The following is a 13,645-nucleotide window of genomic DNA, read 5'->3' on the forward strand; positions in this document are numbered from 1 at the left end:
TTACTCCACATCCATATTTTATGATATTTTTTTCTCCCATCCATGCTGATAAACGTGGGCGATGCAGACTGTGCAAGAACGACTACACACCTGCCAGAAGTGCAAAATACTTTTTTTGTTTACAAAGGATAAAAAAGTCAGAATTGTATATTACTACCCCATATTATAATTTTCCCCAAATATCAGATTTTTCCTGATACTAAAAATTAATTTGAGCCTGAGAGGGTTAAAATGTATTCACCTACAGATTACAGATTACACACACCAAAATGTAGTTTGTAACGTAATCCGTTAAATTACTTTAAGTGAGTAATGTAATCTGAATACTTTGGATTACTTGATTTGCTGTAGAGAAGCAAAGACCAGGAAATCATAACAGGAGATGTTTTGTCTGTTAATAGAAAATAAAAAAGCCCAGACTTTACTGAACCAAATTAAAAATATTATTGATAGAAGAAGAGGAGACACGTCCGCGCAACATGGTTTAGTCCTGTTAAATTCTCTTTTAGTCCTGTTTTAGACCTGGTTTTAGACCTATTTTAGACTGGTTTAGATCTGGTTTAGACCTGGTTTAGATCTAGTTTAGACCTGGTTTTAGTCCTGGTTTAGACCTGGTTTAGTCCTGGTTTAGATTTTTAGACTGGTTTTAGTCCTGGTTTAGATCTAGTTAGACCTGGTTTTAGTCCTGATTTAGATCTAGTTTAGACCTGGTTTTAGTCCTGGTTTAGATCTGGTTTAGACCTGGTTTAGTCCTGGTTTAGATTAGTTTAGACCTGGTTTAGTCCTGGTTTAGATCTAGTTTAGACTGGTTTTAGTCTGGTTTAGATCTAGTTTAGACCTGGTTTTAGTCCTGGTTTAATCTAGTTTAGACCTGGATTTAGTCTGGTTTAGTCTGTTTAGACCTGGTTTTAGATCTAGTTTAGGTTTTAGTCTGGTTTAGATTAGTTTAGACTGGTTTAGTCCTGGTTTAGATCTAGTTTAGACCTGGTTTTAGTCTGTTTAGATCTGGTTTTAGTCCTGGTTTAGATCTAGTTTAGACCTGGTTTTAGTCTGGTTTAGATTAGTTTAGACCTGGTTTTAGTCCTGAAGATCTAGTTTAGACCTGGTTTTAGTCCTGGTTTAAAACTGAGTTGGTTTAAAGTTTAGACCTGGTTTTAGTCCTGGTTTAATCTAGTTTAGACTGGTTTAGTCCTGGTTTAATTAGTTTAGACCTGGTTTTAGTCCTGGTTTAAATCTAGTTTAGACCTGGTTTTAAGTCAAATCTAGTTTAGAGTCCTGTTTTAGTCCTGGTAAAAGACCTGGTTTTAGTCCTGAAAAGACCTGGTTTTAGTCCTGGTTTAATCTAGTTTAGACCTGGTTTAGTCCTGTTTAATCTAAATCCCTGCTAGTGTAGTCTGATCCATTTAGTTTCTGAACTGAAAAAAAGAAAAGAAAAAAAAAGGGGGGGATATAGTCCAAAATGCGAAAACAGGAAAGCAGGAAAATACCAACGTGTAATCCATTTATTTCAACAAAGTAACTGTAATCCAATTACCACTCATTGAAACAGTAACTGTAACTTGTACTGTGATTACGTAACTCCAGTACATGTAATCTGTTACTCCCCAACACTGCACGTCAACCAATCAGGGACGAGTATCCAGAGACGTAGACGTCAGCACAGCAAGAAGATTCCGGGTTCGGTCCCCAGGTCTCTACAGCCTGGTACAATCTCTCCTGTTCAAGTTCATGTACAAACTGTGCACTGTCCCTGTGTCATTAAAGAAAGAAAGAAAGAAAGAAAGAAAGAAGGAGAAAGACCCGAGAACTGGAAAAGAAGACACAAACATTAGCAAATTATAAATATATACGCCACAATCAAAGAACCGATCGCGAGGACTAGACCATTACAGGACCGGGACTAAACCAGGACTAAACAAGGACTAAACCAGGACTAAACCAGGACTACACCAGGACTAGACCAGGACTAGACCAGGACCAGACCAGGACTAGATCAGGCCTGGACTAGACCAGGACTAAACCAGGACTACACCAGGACTAGACCAGGACTGACCAGGACCAGACCAGGACTAGATCAGGCCTGGACTAGACCGGGACTAGACCAGGACTAACCATGGACTAAACCATGACTAAACCAGGACTAAACCAGGACCAGACCAGGACTAGACCAGGACTGGACTAAACCAGGACTAAACTGGACTAAACCAGGACTAAACCAGGACTACACCAGGACTAGACCAGGACTAGACCAGGACTGGACTAAACCAGGACTAAACCAGGACTAAACCAGGACTAAACCAGGACTAAACCAGGAGTAAACCAGGAGTAAACCAGGACTAAACAGGACTAAACCAGCCCGGGACCAGACTAAACCAGGGACTAAACCAGGACTGACCCAGTATCATACATATATATTCGCCGCAGCCGCTGACCCGATCTCCTCCGCTGATGGTTTTATGTAATAAAAACACTAAAGTCACTCTCTCAGTTTGGTCTGACATCGTTTCAGGAAAAGACCAAGACCGGGCACTTGTTTCCAAGGCAACGGACCCTAACCCTTTTCGTCCACGGCGTCCAAGACAAGCGTCGGGGCGTCTAAACTCAAATGCAATAGAGGCGTCCAGGGCGTTTTTTGACGCTCTGGTGTGAACGGTCCTTAAGTCTATGTGTTTAGTCAGATGCACATCACCTGCTTGTTTCTATGGATACGTCATCGCTCTGCCTGGAATGTTCCACAGTGTGACATTAAACAGCTCTATCTTAGATTTATTCACTTACAGGTGGTTTTATAGCTCAAAAATACCAAGAAAAACAGACATTCTGACTGTGAGCGGGGTCGCCTCTCCACAGATCTGACCTGTAACTGTGCTAAAGAGGTTAAATATTACAATCTAAAGCACCTGTAAATATATTCGTTAGTTTCTTCGAATAAACTTGCTTTTCATTTGCTTCCCCACTTTACTTTCGCACTTTTATTCCTCCGGCGTGACTTCAGACATTTCATCACGCCAGCCGTTCAACCTTGACTTCGTAATCCTCACTTATTTGTCTTCTTGGCCCAATTGCGCTTAAAATAAAAAACGACTTCCTCTCCTCCAGCTCTGCCTCTCCACGTTAATAAAACCTCTGGCCTTGAGAGCGTTTCGCCAGCTCCTATCTTCCTCTGCCGTGTCTTATCTTCTGCCCGTGTCCTTCGTGGAGGCCTATAAAAGCGGAGAAGAGGCTCAGGCGCGTCGCTATCACTGCCTTATACACACAAAGTATAAGATGCTGCCGGCGGTTGTCAAGCTTTGTTGTGGCATCTCCTATCCTCACCTCAGGAGCATGACAGGTAGATCCTCTCTCACCTTTCTTGTTTTAATATCCGCTTTAATGTGACAGATGAGGAATGAGGTGATAGCTTTTCTAATGTAATGTAAATTGGACTTGTGATTTGAATGAGAAAAGAGAGTTGTTTTGAATTTGTTTTGAATTTGAATTGTTTACCGTGATAAGTTACTCCGGAGTTTAAGTCGCACGAGCCAAAAAATGCGTAATGAAGAAGAAAAAAACGTATAAATTGCACTTTTTGGGGGGAAATTTATTTTGTAAGATCAGAGACCAGGAGCTGACATTTTATCTTGAAAGTCCAGTTCTAGTAAAAACAACAGAAGAGAGAAGAACAGACTGTTAACGTCACATATGAACAGTTCTTCACATAAACTATAACATAAACAACAGAACAGAACAAGTTAAACAAACTCTCCATCTCACTCCAAATCACTAAATCCATTCAATTCTTCATCCTCTGTGTCACTTCTACTACACAGTAACACGTTACTGTAGCGCGACTACTTTTTTCAGTAACGACTCGTCTAACTCAGTGCTATTTCCAAACCAGTGTCAGATTTATGTTACTTATCCAATACACTGTGCGTTACTATTTTTGCGTTTCAAAGCGACGTAGTTTATTTATTTATTTTTATTTTTGGTGACGTGGGTCATGTGACCCCAAAGATCGTATAAATCGTCTCTGGTGACACGTTTCCTGTGATGTTACGTCATCTCCGCTCCTCCACGAGTCAGATGTAAACAACGGAGGGAGAGAGGGACGACTTTTGCAGCTGGAAATACAAACAGCCGCAAAAGGTGGGGGATCTGAAAGTAACTAAAAAAGTAACTTGTAATCTAACTTAGTTACTTTAAAAAGCAAGTAGTCAGTAACTTAACTAAGTTACTTTTTAAAGAAGTAATCAGTAGTCAGTAGTCAGATTACTATTTCAAAGTAACTATGGCAACACTGTCCGTGACCTCCGGAAGTGCAGCTTCCTCTTCTGTGTCGCTGTCGTCAGACTCAGCATCAGTTCCAGTTAGAATTATTCTGGTCTTTCTGAATCCCGACAGGATGGTTTCTGTGTCACTGAAGTCCAGACTTTGTCCATCCATCCAGTGACTTCAGGAAAGTTTCATGGTTCATCCTCCCGGTGTCACAAGTTTCTCTCTCACTCCAAACTTTCTTTCTGCTGCTCGATTATTGTTTTCAGCTGCAGATTTCATGACTTGCAGTTTATAATCTGCAGAATATGATTTTCTTTCTGGGGGCATTTGTGTTCAGTTTTCTCAGTTGTCTTTTTAACTTTGTTTAAATGTAAAATTTTCAGTGTTACAGAAGTAATGGTTTGATCGACTGACATGATACAGACAGGACAGAGGCTCTTTCTGCAGGAGACATGCGCAGTAGAGCCAAGTGACAGTGGTACAGGAGGAACAGGATCAGGACTAGAACCTCTCGACGCTTCACTGTGAACATTTTAATATATAAGTTGCACTAGAGTATAAGTCGCAGGAAACACCCAAACCATGAAAAAAAACCTGAAAAATAGGGTACATACGTCAAATATATGAAGTACGATATATGGAAGTAAGTATCAAATAAAAAAGGTAAATAACTCAACTATTGAAAGGTTTTATGTAAACTTTAGTATAAAATCTTTTCTCCTCATTAAAAACTACCTGGAGTTTTGTTTTGTTTCATGGTTTAATCCTGCAGCTTCAGACGGTCTCTTCAGAGCTCTAAATCTGAATCCCATTAAGTCACCGGAAACACCTAAACCATGAAAAAAAGTGCGACTTATAGTCCAAAAAATACGGTAAATGAGTTTAGTAAAGGTACGTCGCGCAACTTTTTTGATGGAGGGTCCGTCATCTGCTTGTCTTCATGGAGATATTTATTATTATTTGTTTTACTGAATGTTTCCCAAGGTACATAACAGGTCAGATCTGTGGAAGGGCAACCGTTTTTACAGAATTTACAGAAGGAATTACTGTATTTTAGAGCAATAGAAACATCCGAGAATGACTAAACGTTGGATAGATGATAGATGAGTCGTACCATGGGACATTCCAGGCAAACCAAGAACATCTCCATGGAGACAAACGCCACATTCGTGCTGGGAAACGTGGGCGTCTTGCCTAAGGAGCCGCGTGTGATTGTGTTGCTGTGTGTATTTTCAGGTCTGCAGCGGGCGGCCGTGGCAGTGATAGGCCAGGAGATCTCACACCTGCACACGAGGAGACAGGTGCACCATCACCTCAAGGCCCACGCAGCCCAGTGGAACGGTACGGAGACCTCATTTCAACCTTTCTTCATCTTTTATGCATCCGTTTGTGGTTATTTGAGTTCAATTAGCGCCAAGATAAATAGGAAATAACAACAAAAATGCTAAAACAACAGTGAAATCCTTAAAAAAATTTGACTTTTCTGCTCTGTCACCTGCTGTCACCATGAAGATTTTATTAGAAATGCACAAATACAATATCATAGAACTATAATAAAATCTGAAAGGCGTTGTATTGTTTTCATCGGCTGGTTTCACTTTGTGGAAACCGTCTGACCTCGCAGCATTAGGATTCATTCGCTCGACAGTAAGCGGGTACTTTTTTATTTAACCAATCGCTGCTATTTGGTCGTGACATCTGTAATGCGCCAAATCCCGTAGGAAGAAGGGCAATAACGTCTTTCCTAGGGGTGTAACGATATCACGATAAGTCTCACGATACGATATCATCACGGTACGATATTTATTGCGATATCGTGGGAAAGCTCACGATTAGAGATGTAACAATATCCAAATCTTTCGGTACGATATTTTCACGACATACATCTCATGGTACGATATTTATTGCGATATTTTGTGGAGACTAAACAGCTAAAACTGTTAATATGCTACTTTTTCCTCTTAAAATGTCTTGACAAGACTTCAAATCCAAAGAACTAAGACTTAAAAGTGCTTAGAACTGTTATTTCTTCTTGTAGTCTGCACTGAAATGGAGCAAAGGATCATGGTCTATGTAGTTCCCTCTGTGTTTTTTTTAGTTATTGCTGCACCTTAACTCTTCATTTAAGCAAAGAAACTTGTAATTTGATATATTGTGATGGTTCACAGTATTATTGTGAGAACTTTGATGGTGCGATATCACGATATTTTGGTTACATCTCTAGTCTTTCCCCTTCATAAAATTCACCAAACATTCTCTTTGTTCCGGCTTTAAATTCTCGATCTCAGGAATCGTTGCCAACACAGAATGTCTGTCTTCGTCTACATTCATCTCGACGCTTTGTTTACTGTTGTGCTGTTCCACAAAAGGAACCCAGACAGGTGCTAGAGTTTAACGTCATGGCTTCACAGCTCTTCGGTCTACAAATTCTGGGGTTCTTGCAAACCGTCCAGTGTATTCTGATTCCTGACCTCGGGGAGAAATAAAATTGAGTGGAGGCACTAGGTGGCGCCAGCCTGACTAGCTCATTGGTGCATGGGCAGAAAAATAATTTTCTCTTCTGCATTTACCTCCTCAATAGGGGTGAGCTCCTCCCACCCGTGTGACGTCTGTAAAGTGCACAGCGTGGAGCGTTTGAACCAATCAGAGCGAGAGATGCTAGAGTGGAGCTAGTGCGGGCTCAGAGCGGGGCGAGGCCAAGTCTTACAAAGATCACTTTTAGGTGCTTTTAGGATTTCAATTTTTTTAAAAGTTTATGTTGTGAAAACAGAAAAGAATCCAAACAAAATCCAACCTTTGTGAAAGCTGGATGCCCTGTCAGCTGAACACAGACAGTTTGAATTCCCAAAAAATCCATTGTGCTTCTATGGGAAAATTCCTTCTTGGCCCAACCTCTCAGGAGCTGCAGTACCTGGAGCGGCCACTAGTCTGGAGCGAGAGGGGAAATGTCTTATCCAGTTTTATTGGATCCATGTACGATATTGGTATCGGATATTAACAACGATATTTTTTGTGTATTGGCTCTCAGCTTCCAAGATAACGGTTCAGACGATGTCTCAGTTTGGTCTATGAACTGGTGTAAATGTTGCATTGCAAAAAACAAAATCTAGTCAAGTTAAGTTGACTTGAGTTATGAAAGTTCTATAATGATTTGCTTAAATTTCACTTAACAAGTAAAATTATCTGCCAGTGGACTAAAACTTTTTGTTTTTAAAATATGAAAATACATCTGGCTACACTTAAAATAAGAAAAACAACAACTTTTTGCACTTAAAATATGAAACTAAATTGAATGTTGCTTGAATTAAGAAAAACACACTTATTCCATTGGCAGATCATTTGACTTGTCAAGTTGAATCGACTCAAATAAAGTAAAATTTTCTATTCAATTTTATTTCAATTTAGCTAGATTTTTTTTTTTTTCCAGTGTGGCCTAAAACTTGTATTTTTATAAAGCTGTTCTGAAGTTACAAAACACATTTGGATATTTTTTTTAATTAAGCTGTTTGTGTTTAAAGGAAATTAATTATATTTTCAGTCTCTACACTAGTATTGATTGATACTTGATTGATAAAGTCTTACATTGGTGTTGGAACTGAAAAGCTGGATCGGTGCATCCTTAGATGTTTTTACCTTCATGTAAAGTTCCACAGAATGACATTTATAGATCTGAAATTTATTCAATTACAGTAAGGATGTAACAAAATCAAAATCACTTGTTACGATATTATCACGATATGCATCTCACGGTACGATATTTATTGCCATATTTTGTAAAGGCTGATATAATTATATATAGGACACTTTTTTGCTTTTCAAATACCTTGACAAGATTTTGGTGTGAATTATTTTCATCATAATCCCAAGAATTCAAGTAAAAAACATATTTCTTCATGTTGTTTGCGCTGAAATGAATCATGGGAAATGTAGTTTCCGATGTTTATGAGCTGTTCTTACTGTAAAACCATGCATTTACGCAAAAGAACTTGTGATTCGATATATTGTGACAGCCCACGATATTATTGCGAGACTTTTGACGATACGATATCACGATATTTTTGGTTATTTTTTCTAAATTAGAGGCATTTATGTGGCAAAACGAAATCATCTGAAAAACATGCAATCTTACTGAGAACGGCAAATTAGTAATATTTTCGTAAACCATGTTGGTGTGCGGTACATGTCTTACGTTTTAAGAATTCAGAACTCATTTCAAACTTTCCGCAGTCAGGTCAAAGGTCGTGTTAAACTTGAGCCATGTCCAGCAGCAGTTTTCATTAAAATTCTCAACTTCTTCTGCGACAAACATCTGAAACGATTAAAAAAGTGAAATATTCCAAAGTTGGGAAAAGTTCGTCGTGTTTTTCCCCTTTTGGCTTTTTTGGTGCCAACTCCTTACATAACTGGCAGATGTTTTAAAACTTTTTCTGCGTTTTTATTTCCATCATGAGATAACGGGCTCGAGGATGTTTGGCTGTAATTAGACCAGATTACAACTGTGACGCTAATTATCCAATCACTGATGGCTTTAATCACAAATCCGGTTATCACGGCACAATATCTGCGTCTGGAAAACACACAGAAACTACCGGCTATTCTCAAGTGAAAATTTGCAGCTGAAATCATTAACAGTCCCTGGGGTGTGACGCTAACTGCAGGCCCTGCTCTGTCTGAGGGTTTATTAGACGTTAAAGGGGTCAGATCTATGGAGAAGCGAGGCCTGTACATGTTTTTTTAAGGTATTTTTGAGCTCTAAAACACCTCTAATTGAACAAATCACTGGAAAAAAACGATCAAGTTTTTTTTTTTTTCCACAGAGTCCAAGTCATTTGAGTTTGAGTATCTGCCGATACCGAGTCCCGATCCGATACTTCTATAAAACATAGCAAAGAATAAGATCCAGATCAGATTGTGTTGATTTCAATGTGTAGTATTTGGGCTGAACTTGAAATATCAAATGTCCAAAACTTTAATTTGATTTTAACTTTTCTAATCATTCATCATCATTGTTGAAAATCTGGACTTTTACCACAGTCTGGTCTTGGAATGTGTAACTTAGTAAACTTAATGAACTGGACAAAACAGGAACCAGACCAGAATCAGACCAGATATATGGAAGCCTGTGCATTACATTTGAAACATTTAGACTCGTCTATGATCTCCAAATAATCTTACCAAATAATCTTACCAAATAAAAACAAGATGACATTTATTTTTCAGACTTTACTTAACCATATTAAAAATATTATTGATAGAAAAAGAGGAGACACATCTGCTCATCTTTAGTCCTGTTAAATCCTGTTTTAGTCCGGGGTTAGTCCTGGTTTTAGACCTGGTTTAGATCTAGTTTAGCTCTAGTTTAGACCTGGTTTTAGTCCTGGTTTAGATCTGTTTTAGATCTAGTTTAGACCTGGTTTTAGTCCTGGTTTAGTACTGGTTTAGTCCTGGTTTAGACCTGGTTTTAGTCCTGGTTTAGATCTAGTTTAGACCTGGTTTTAGTCCTGGTTTAGTACTGGTTTAGTCCTGGTTTAGACCTGGTTTTAGTCCTGGTTTAGATCTAGTTTAGACCTGGTTTTAGTCCTGGTTTAGTACTGGTTTAGTCCTGGTTTAGACCTGGTTTTAGTCCTGGTTTAGACCTGGTTTAGATCTAGTTTAGACCTGGTTTAGTTTCCGGCAATGAGTGGAATTACCCAAAATAGCCCAAAATGTGAAAACAGGAAATACCGCCGTGTAATCCATTTATTTCAACAAAGTAACTGTAATCCAATTACCACTCACTGAAACAGTAACTGTAACCGAATACAGTTACTCATAATTTGTACTCTGATTACGTAACTCCGGTACATGTAATCTGTTACTCCCCAACACTGAGTATTACAGTATAATGTGGTTTAATACTATATTCACCTGCAGTAAGACTAGAGTTTAAGACTGTAGTTACATCTGTGCCGACCCTCGATAAGGACCACGAAGTGTGATCATATTTCATTACAGCCGCTATTGTCAGCAATAAAATTGTACAGGTGTGCGAGAGCGTGTGGGGCGTCTCAGTGCAGCCTGTGCGCTCATTTGAAACCCGCGGAGACTCTACGGCGCATCACAAACACACACGCTCCCTATGCACGGCTCGTCTGCGACAGCGTGTGCCCTCGTGTACCAGCGTGCATCACAGGGCAGGTTCAACTTCCTAAACATCCTACCTGTCCATCTGCCTCACGTCAGCACGCCGCCCCTCGCCTTTTCACGCTCTCGCTCCTTCCTGCGTACAGCCAACACAAGCCCCTCCCACAGTGCGGCTGATTAGAAGAGCAAGACCAAACGTGAAGCAAAAACCAGTCTAAATTTGTGTTACAGTGTTGGCACAAAGCAGGTCTACAGCATAGAGCGGATCTACAGAACAGACCTACTGCCACATTTGGCTGAAGTTTGTCTAACAAAAGTGCACAAATGCATCTGTGTTTGTCACGATGTGCGTTTGGTTTGGTAAACGTGCAGAGGCTGGTAAATATCACTGCAAAACCAGAAAAGAATGAAACTCCAGTTTGGAACTTTAAAAAACAGGTTTAAAAATCTTCCTTCACTTTTTTCACAGTTTTGTGTAAAGTGCCAGAGGAAGTTCTCTTAAAGAAGAGGTTCTCAAACTGTGGGGGAGGGTCCAAAAAAGGGGCACAGAGTGTTTCAGTGCAGTTTGCTTGACTTTGTATTAGGTAGATCATTTTGACTTGGTCATTTTATAAGTAACTCACATGATGAAAAAGTGTGAACACCTCTGTGTTCTGATTCATGACCTAGTAACTGGAAAGAAATGAAGTTGAGTGGAGGCACTAGGTGGCACCAGCCTGACTAGATGTACTGTACATGGCTTATGTTTTAGGAATTCAGAACCAAATTCAAACTTTCTGGATTCAGGTCAAAGGTCACATTAAACTTGAATCATGTCCACCAGCAGTTTTCATTAAAATTCAAAACTTCTTCTTCTTCTAGCTGATTTAAAAAGTGAACTATTGTAAAGTTGGAAAAGTTCGTCGTATTTTGACCTTTTGACTTTTTGGTGCAAACTCCTTACATAATTGGCAGGCTCGAGGTGTTTTGTTGTAATTATACCAGAACCTTGACATTATTTTCTGATCTATGTTTTAATGTTGTTTCCTCGTCATAAACAGACCTGGAGTTGTGTTTTGTTTCATTCACACACACAGAAACCCTGCTGAGTTCTTCTCTTAAACTGAAAAAACAAAAACTGTTTCTGATAACATGACGTAAAGCTCACTAGAGTCCATGTTGCATAATACAGGACCTTTAAAAACATATCCAGAATGTGATGCACGAGCCGTTTCGTAATCTCCATTAGATTTTCTCATAACAATAATAATTGTGACTGTATGTGGAAAGTTGTGTCTTTTTGTTCAAGTTTTTATCTTTTGTTGATAAAAACGTGTAGACATGAAGAGAGACAGCGTGGAAAGAGATGATTCAAGGAAGTTTAGGTTGCAGATCTCATAGACTTTTAATATAATAGGACTTACGGTGCATGTGGCAGGTTTCATGTGTTTTATTATTATTATTATATACTTCACTAGCCTTTCCATCATTATTAGGACTGAGTATCATTAAGAAGTTGCCGATACGATACATATCTCAATACAGTGCACTTTCCATTCAGTACGATATATTTCAAATTGATTCGATACGGTTCAGTAAAAAATAAAGGCTAAATCATGACTGTGATACTAAAAGTCTTTGTTAAACCACTTCTCGTGCAAAGTTCATTTAAGACGCAAACATTTTAAACATCGAAACAGTGAAAATGTCAAATGTGCTGCATAAACAAGTTTTTTTCCTCGAAACAAGCAACAAAACCGCTTTCACTTCGTAGAAACCGTTTGACCTCGCAGCATTAGGATTCGTTCCCTCGACAGTAGGCGGGTACTTTTTTAATTTAACCAATCGCTGCTATTTGGTCGTGACGTATGTACTGTAATGCGCCGCTAACAGGGCAAACTGATATATTAAGCTTTTCCCAAATCCCGTAGGAAGAAGAACAATAACGTCTTTCCCCTTGATAAAATTCACCAAACATTCTCTTTGTTCCGGCTTTAAATCCTCGATCTCGGGAATCGTTGCCAACACAGACTGTCTGGCTCTTCGTCAATTGGCTGGTGCCCGGACTTGCACTTCCGGGGATTTTGCGAACCGTCTAGTGTATTCCGATTTCTGACCTAGTCGCTGGAGAGAAATTAAATTGAGCAGAGGCACTAGGTGGCGCCAGCCTGGCTACAAAACTGTATCTCTGTAACAAAATAATTCAGTAAAATACACCAAAAAAATACTCTGGGTGATACATTGATACAGCAGCTCATGATATTGGTACTGTATCAGCACATTAAACAATACGATATATCGATATTTACCTCCGCCAAGGAGGTTATGTTTTTGCCGGCGTTTGTCTGTTTGTTTGTTTGTTTGTTTGTTTGTTTGTCTGTTTGTTTGTTTGTTTGTCTGTTAGCAACATAACTCAAAAAGTTATGGACCGATTTTGATGAAATTTTCAGGATTTGTTGGAAATGTGAAAAGGAAGAACTGATTTCATTTTGGGGGTGATCCGGAAGAAATCCTGGATCACTTTGAAATTTGAGAGTTAACATTGTGTTAAATGGGGCAAAAAATTTTGTTTCTCAATATCTGGGTTAATTATTGACCAAACCCCATGAAATTTGACTCAGGGATGGACAATGGGATCCTCTTTCATATTCCAAAGGCTGATCCGGATCTGATCCAGAAGACTGATTTTATCGCAATTTATATCAAAAATGGGGGTAGTCCTTGGCGGAGGTCTGCGCTCTCTGACTGCTTTTCTAGTTGAGTATTTTTGCACACCCCTAATCATCATGGAGCCCAAACCAAACCAAGTTACAGGTGAGATTTGTGGAGAGGCGACCACTCTCCCCATTCACAGCCTGTTTTTCTTGGTATTTTTGAGCTTTAAAACCACCTGTAATTGAATAAATGTAAAGTAGAGCTGTTTAATGTCACACTGTGGGACATTCCAGGCAGAGCAATGACGTATCCATAGAAACATGCGGACAAAAAGTGACATGGTGCAGCTTTAACTTCACTTCAACTGCAAATACTGTTAAATTACATGTTATTTTTAGTTTAGTTTTGTTGGGGCGAAATAGTACAATTTTAAATCCATATTGCGTTGCCATGGCCTGTAGTCGCTGCGTTTTGCCGGAGTTAAAGTTGGAGCCATTATAAAGATGGATTTCAGTTGCAGGACGATTATAGTGATTTAAGTTTTGTAGCTGCCAAAACACAGTCATGATTCTCTCTCTGCGCGTTATTCTAGTTTATTTGTTGTTGATTTTGCGTTGGGTTTCAGAGCCCA

At 39.2% G+C, this 13,645-nt stretch overlaps 1 protein-coding gene across 1 annotated transcript in view; it reads left to right on the top strand.

Moving 5' to 3' along the window:
* The first annotated feature begins 3,267 nt into the window (after positions 1-3,267).
* Positions 3,268-13,645, top strand: part of star2 (steroidogenic acute regulatory protein 2) — a 28,827-nt gene continuing 18,449 nt past the window's right edge. Inside the window, exons 1-3 of the mRNA XM_020936371.1 lie at positions 3,268-3,331; positions 5,494-5,598; positions 13,640-13,645. The exon at positions 13,640-13,645 is cut by the window's right edge and continues 131 nt beyond it. Of these exons, the coding sequence (XP_020792030.1) occupies positions 3,268-3,331; positions 5,494-5,598; positions 13,640-13,645 (175 nt within the window). The remainder of the gene's footprint in view (positions 3,332-5,493; positions 5,599-13,639) is intronic.

The sequence above is a fragment of the Boleophthalmus pectinirostris genome, unplaced genomic scaffold (assembly GCF_026225935.1).
Source record: "Boleophthalmus pectinirostris isolate CB_2022bp ecotype Guang Dong unplaced genomic scaffold, ASM2622593v1 HiC_scaffold_14, whole genome shotgun sequence".
Lineage (NCBI taxonomy): Eukaryota > Metazoa > Chordata > Actinopteri > Gobiiformes > Gobiidae > Boleophthalmus > Boleophthalmus pectinirostris.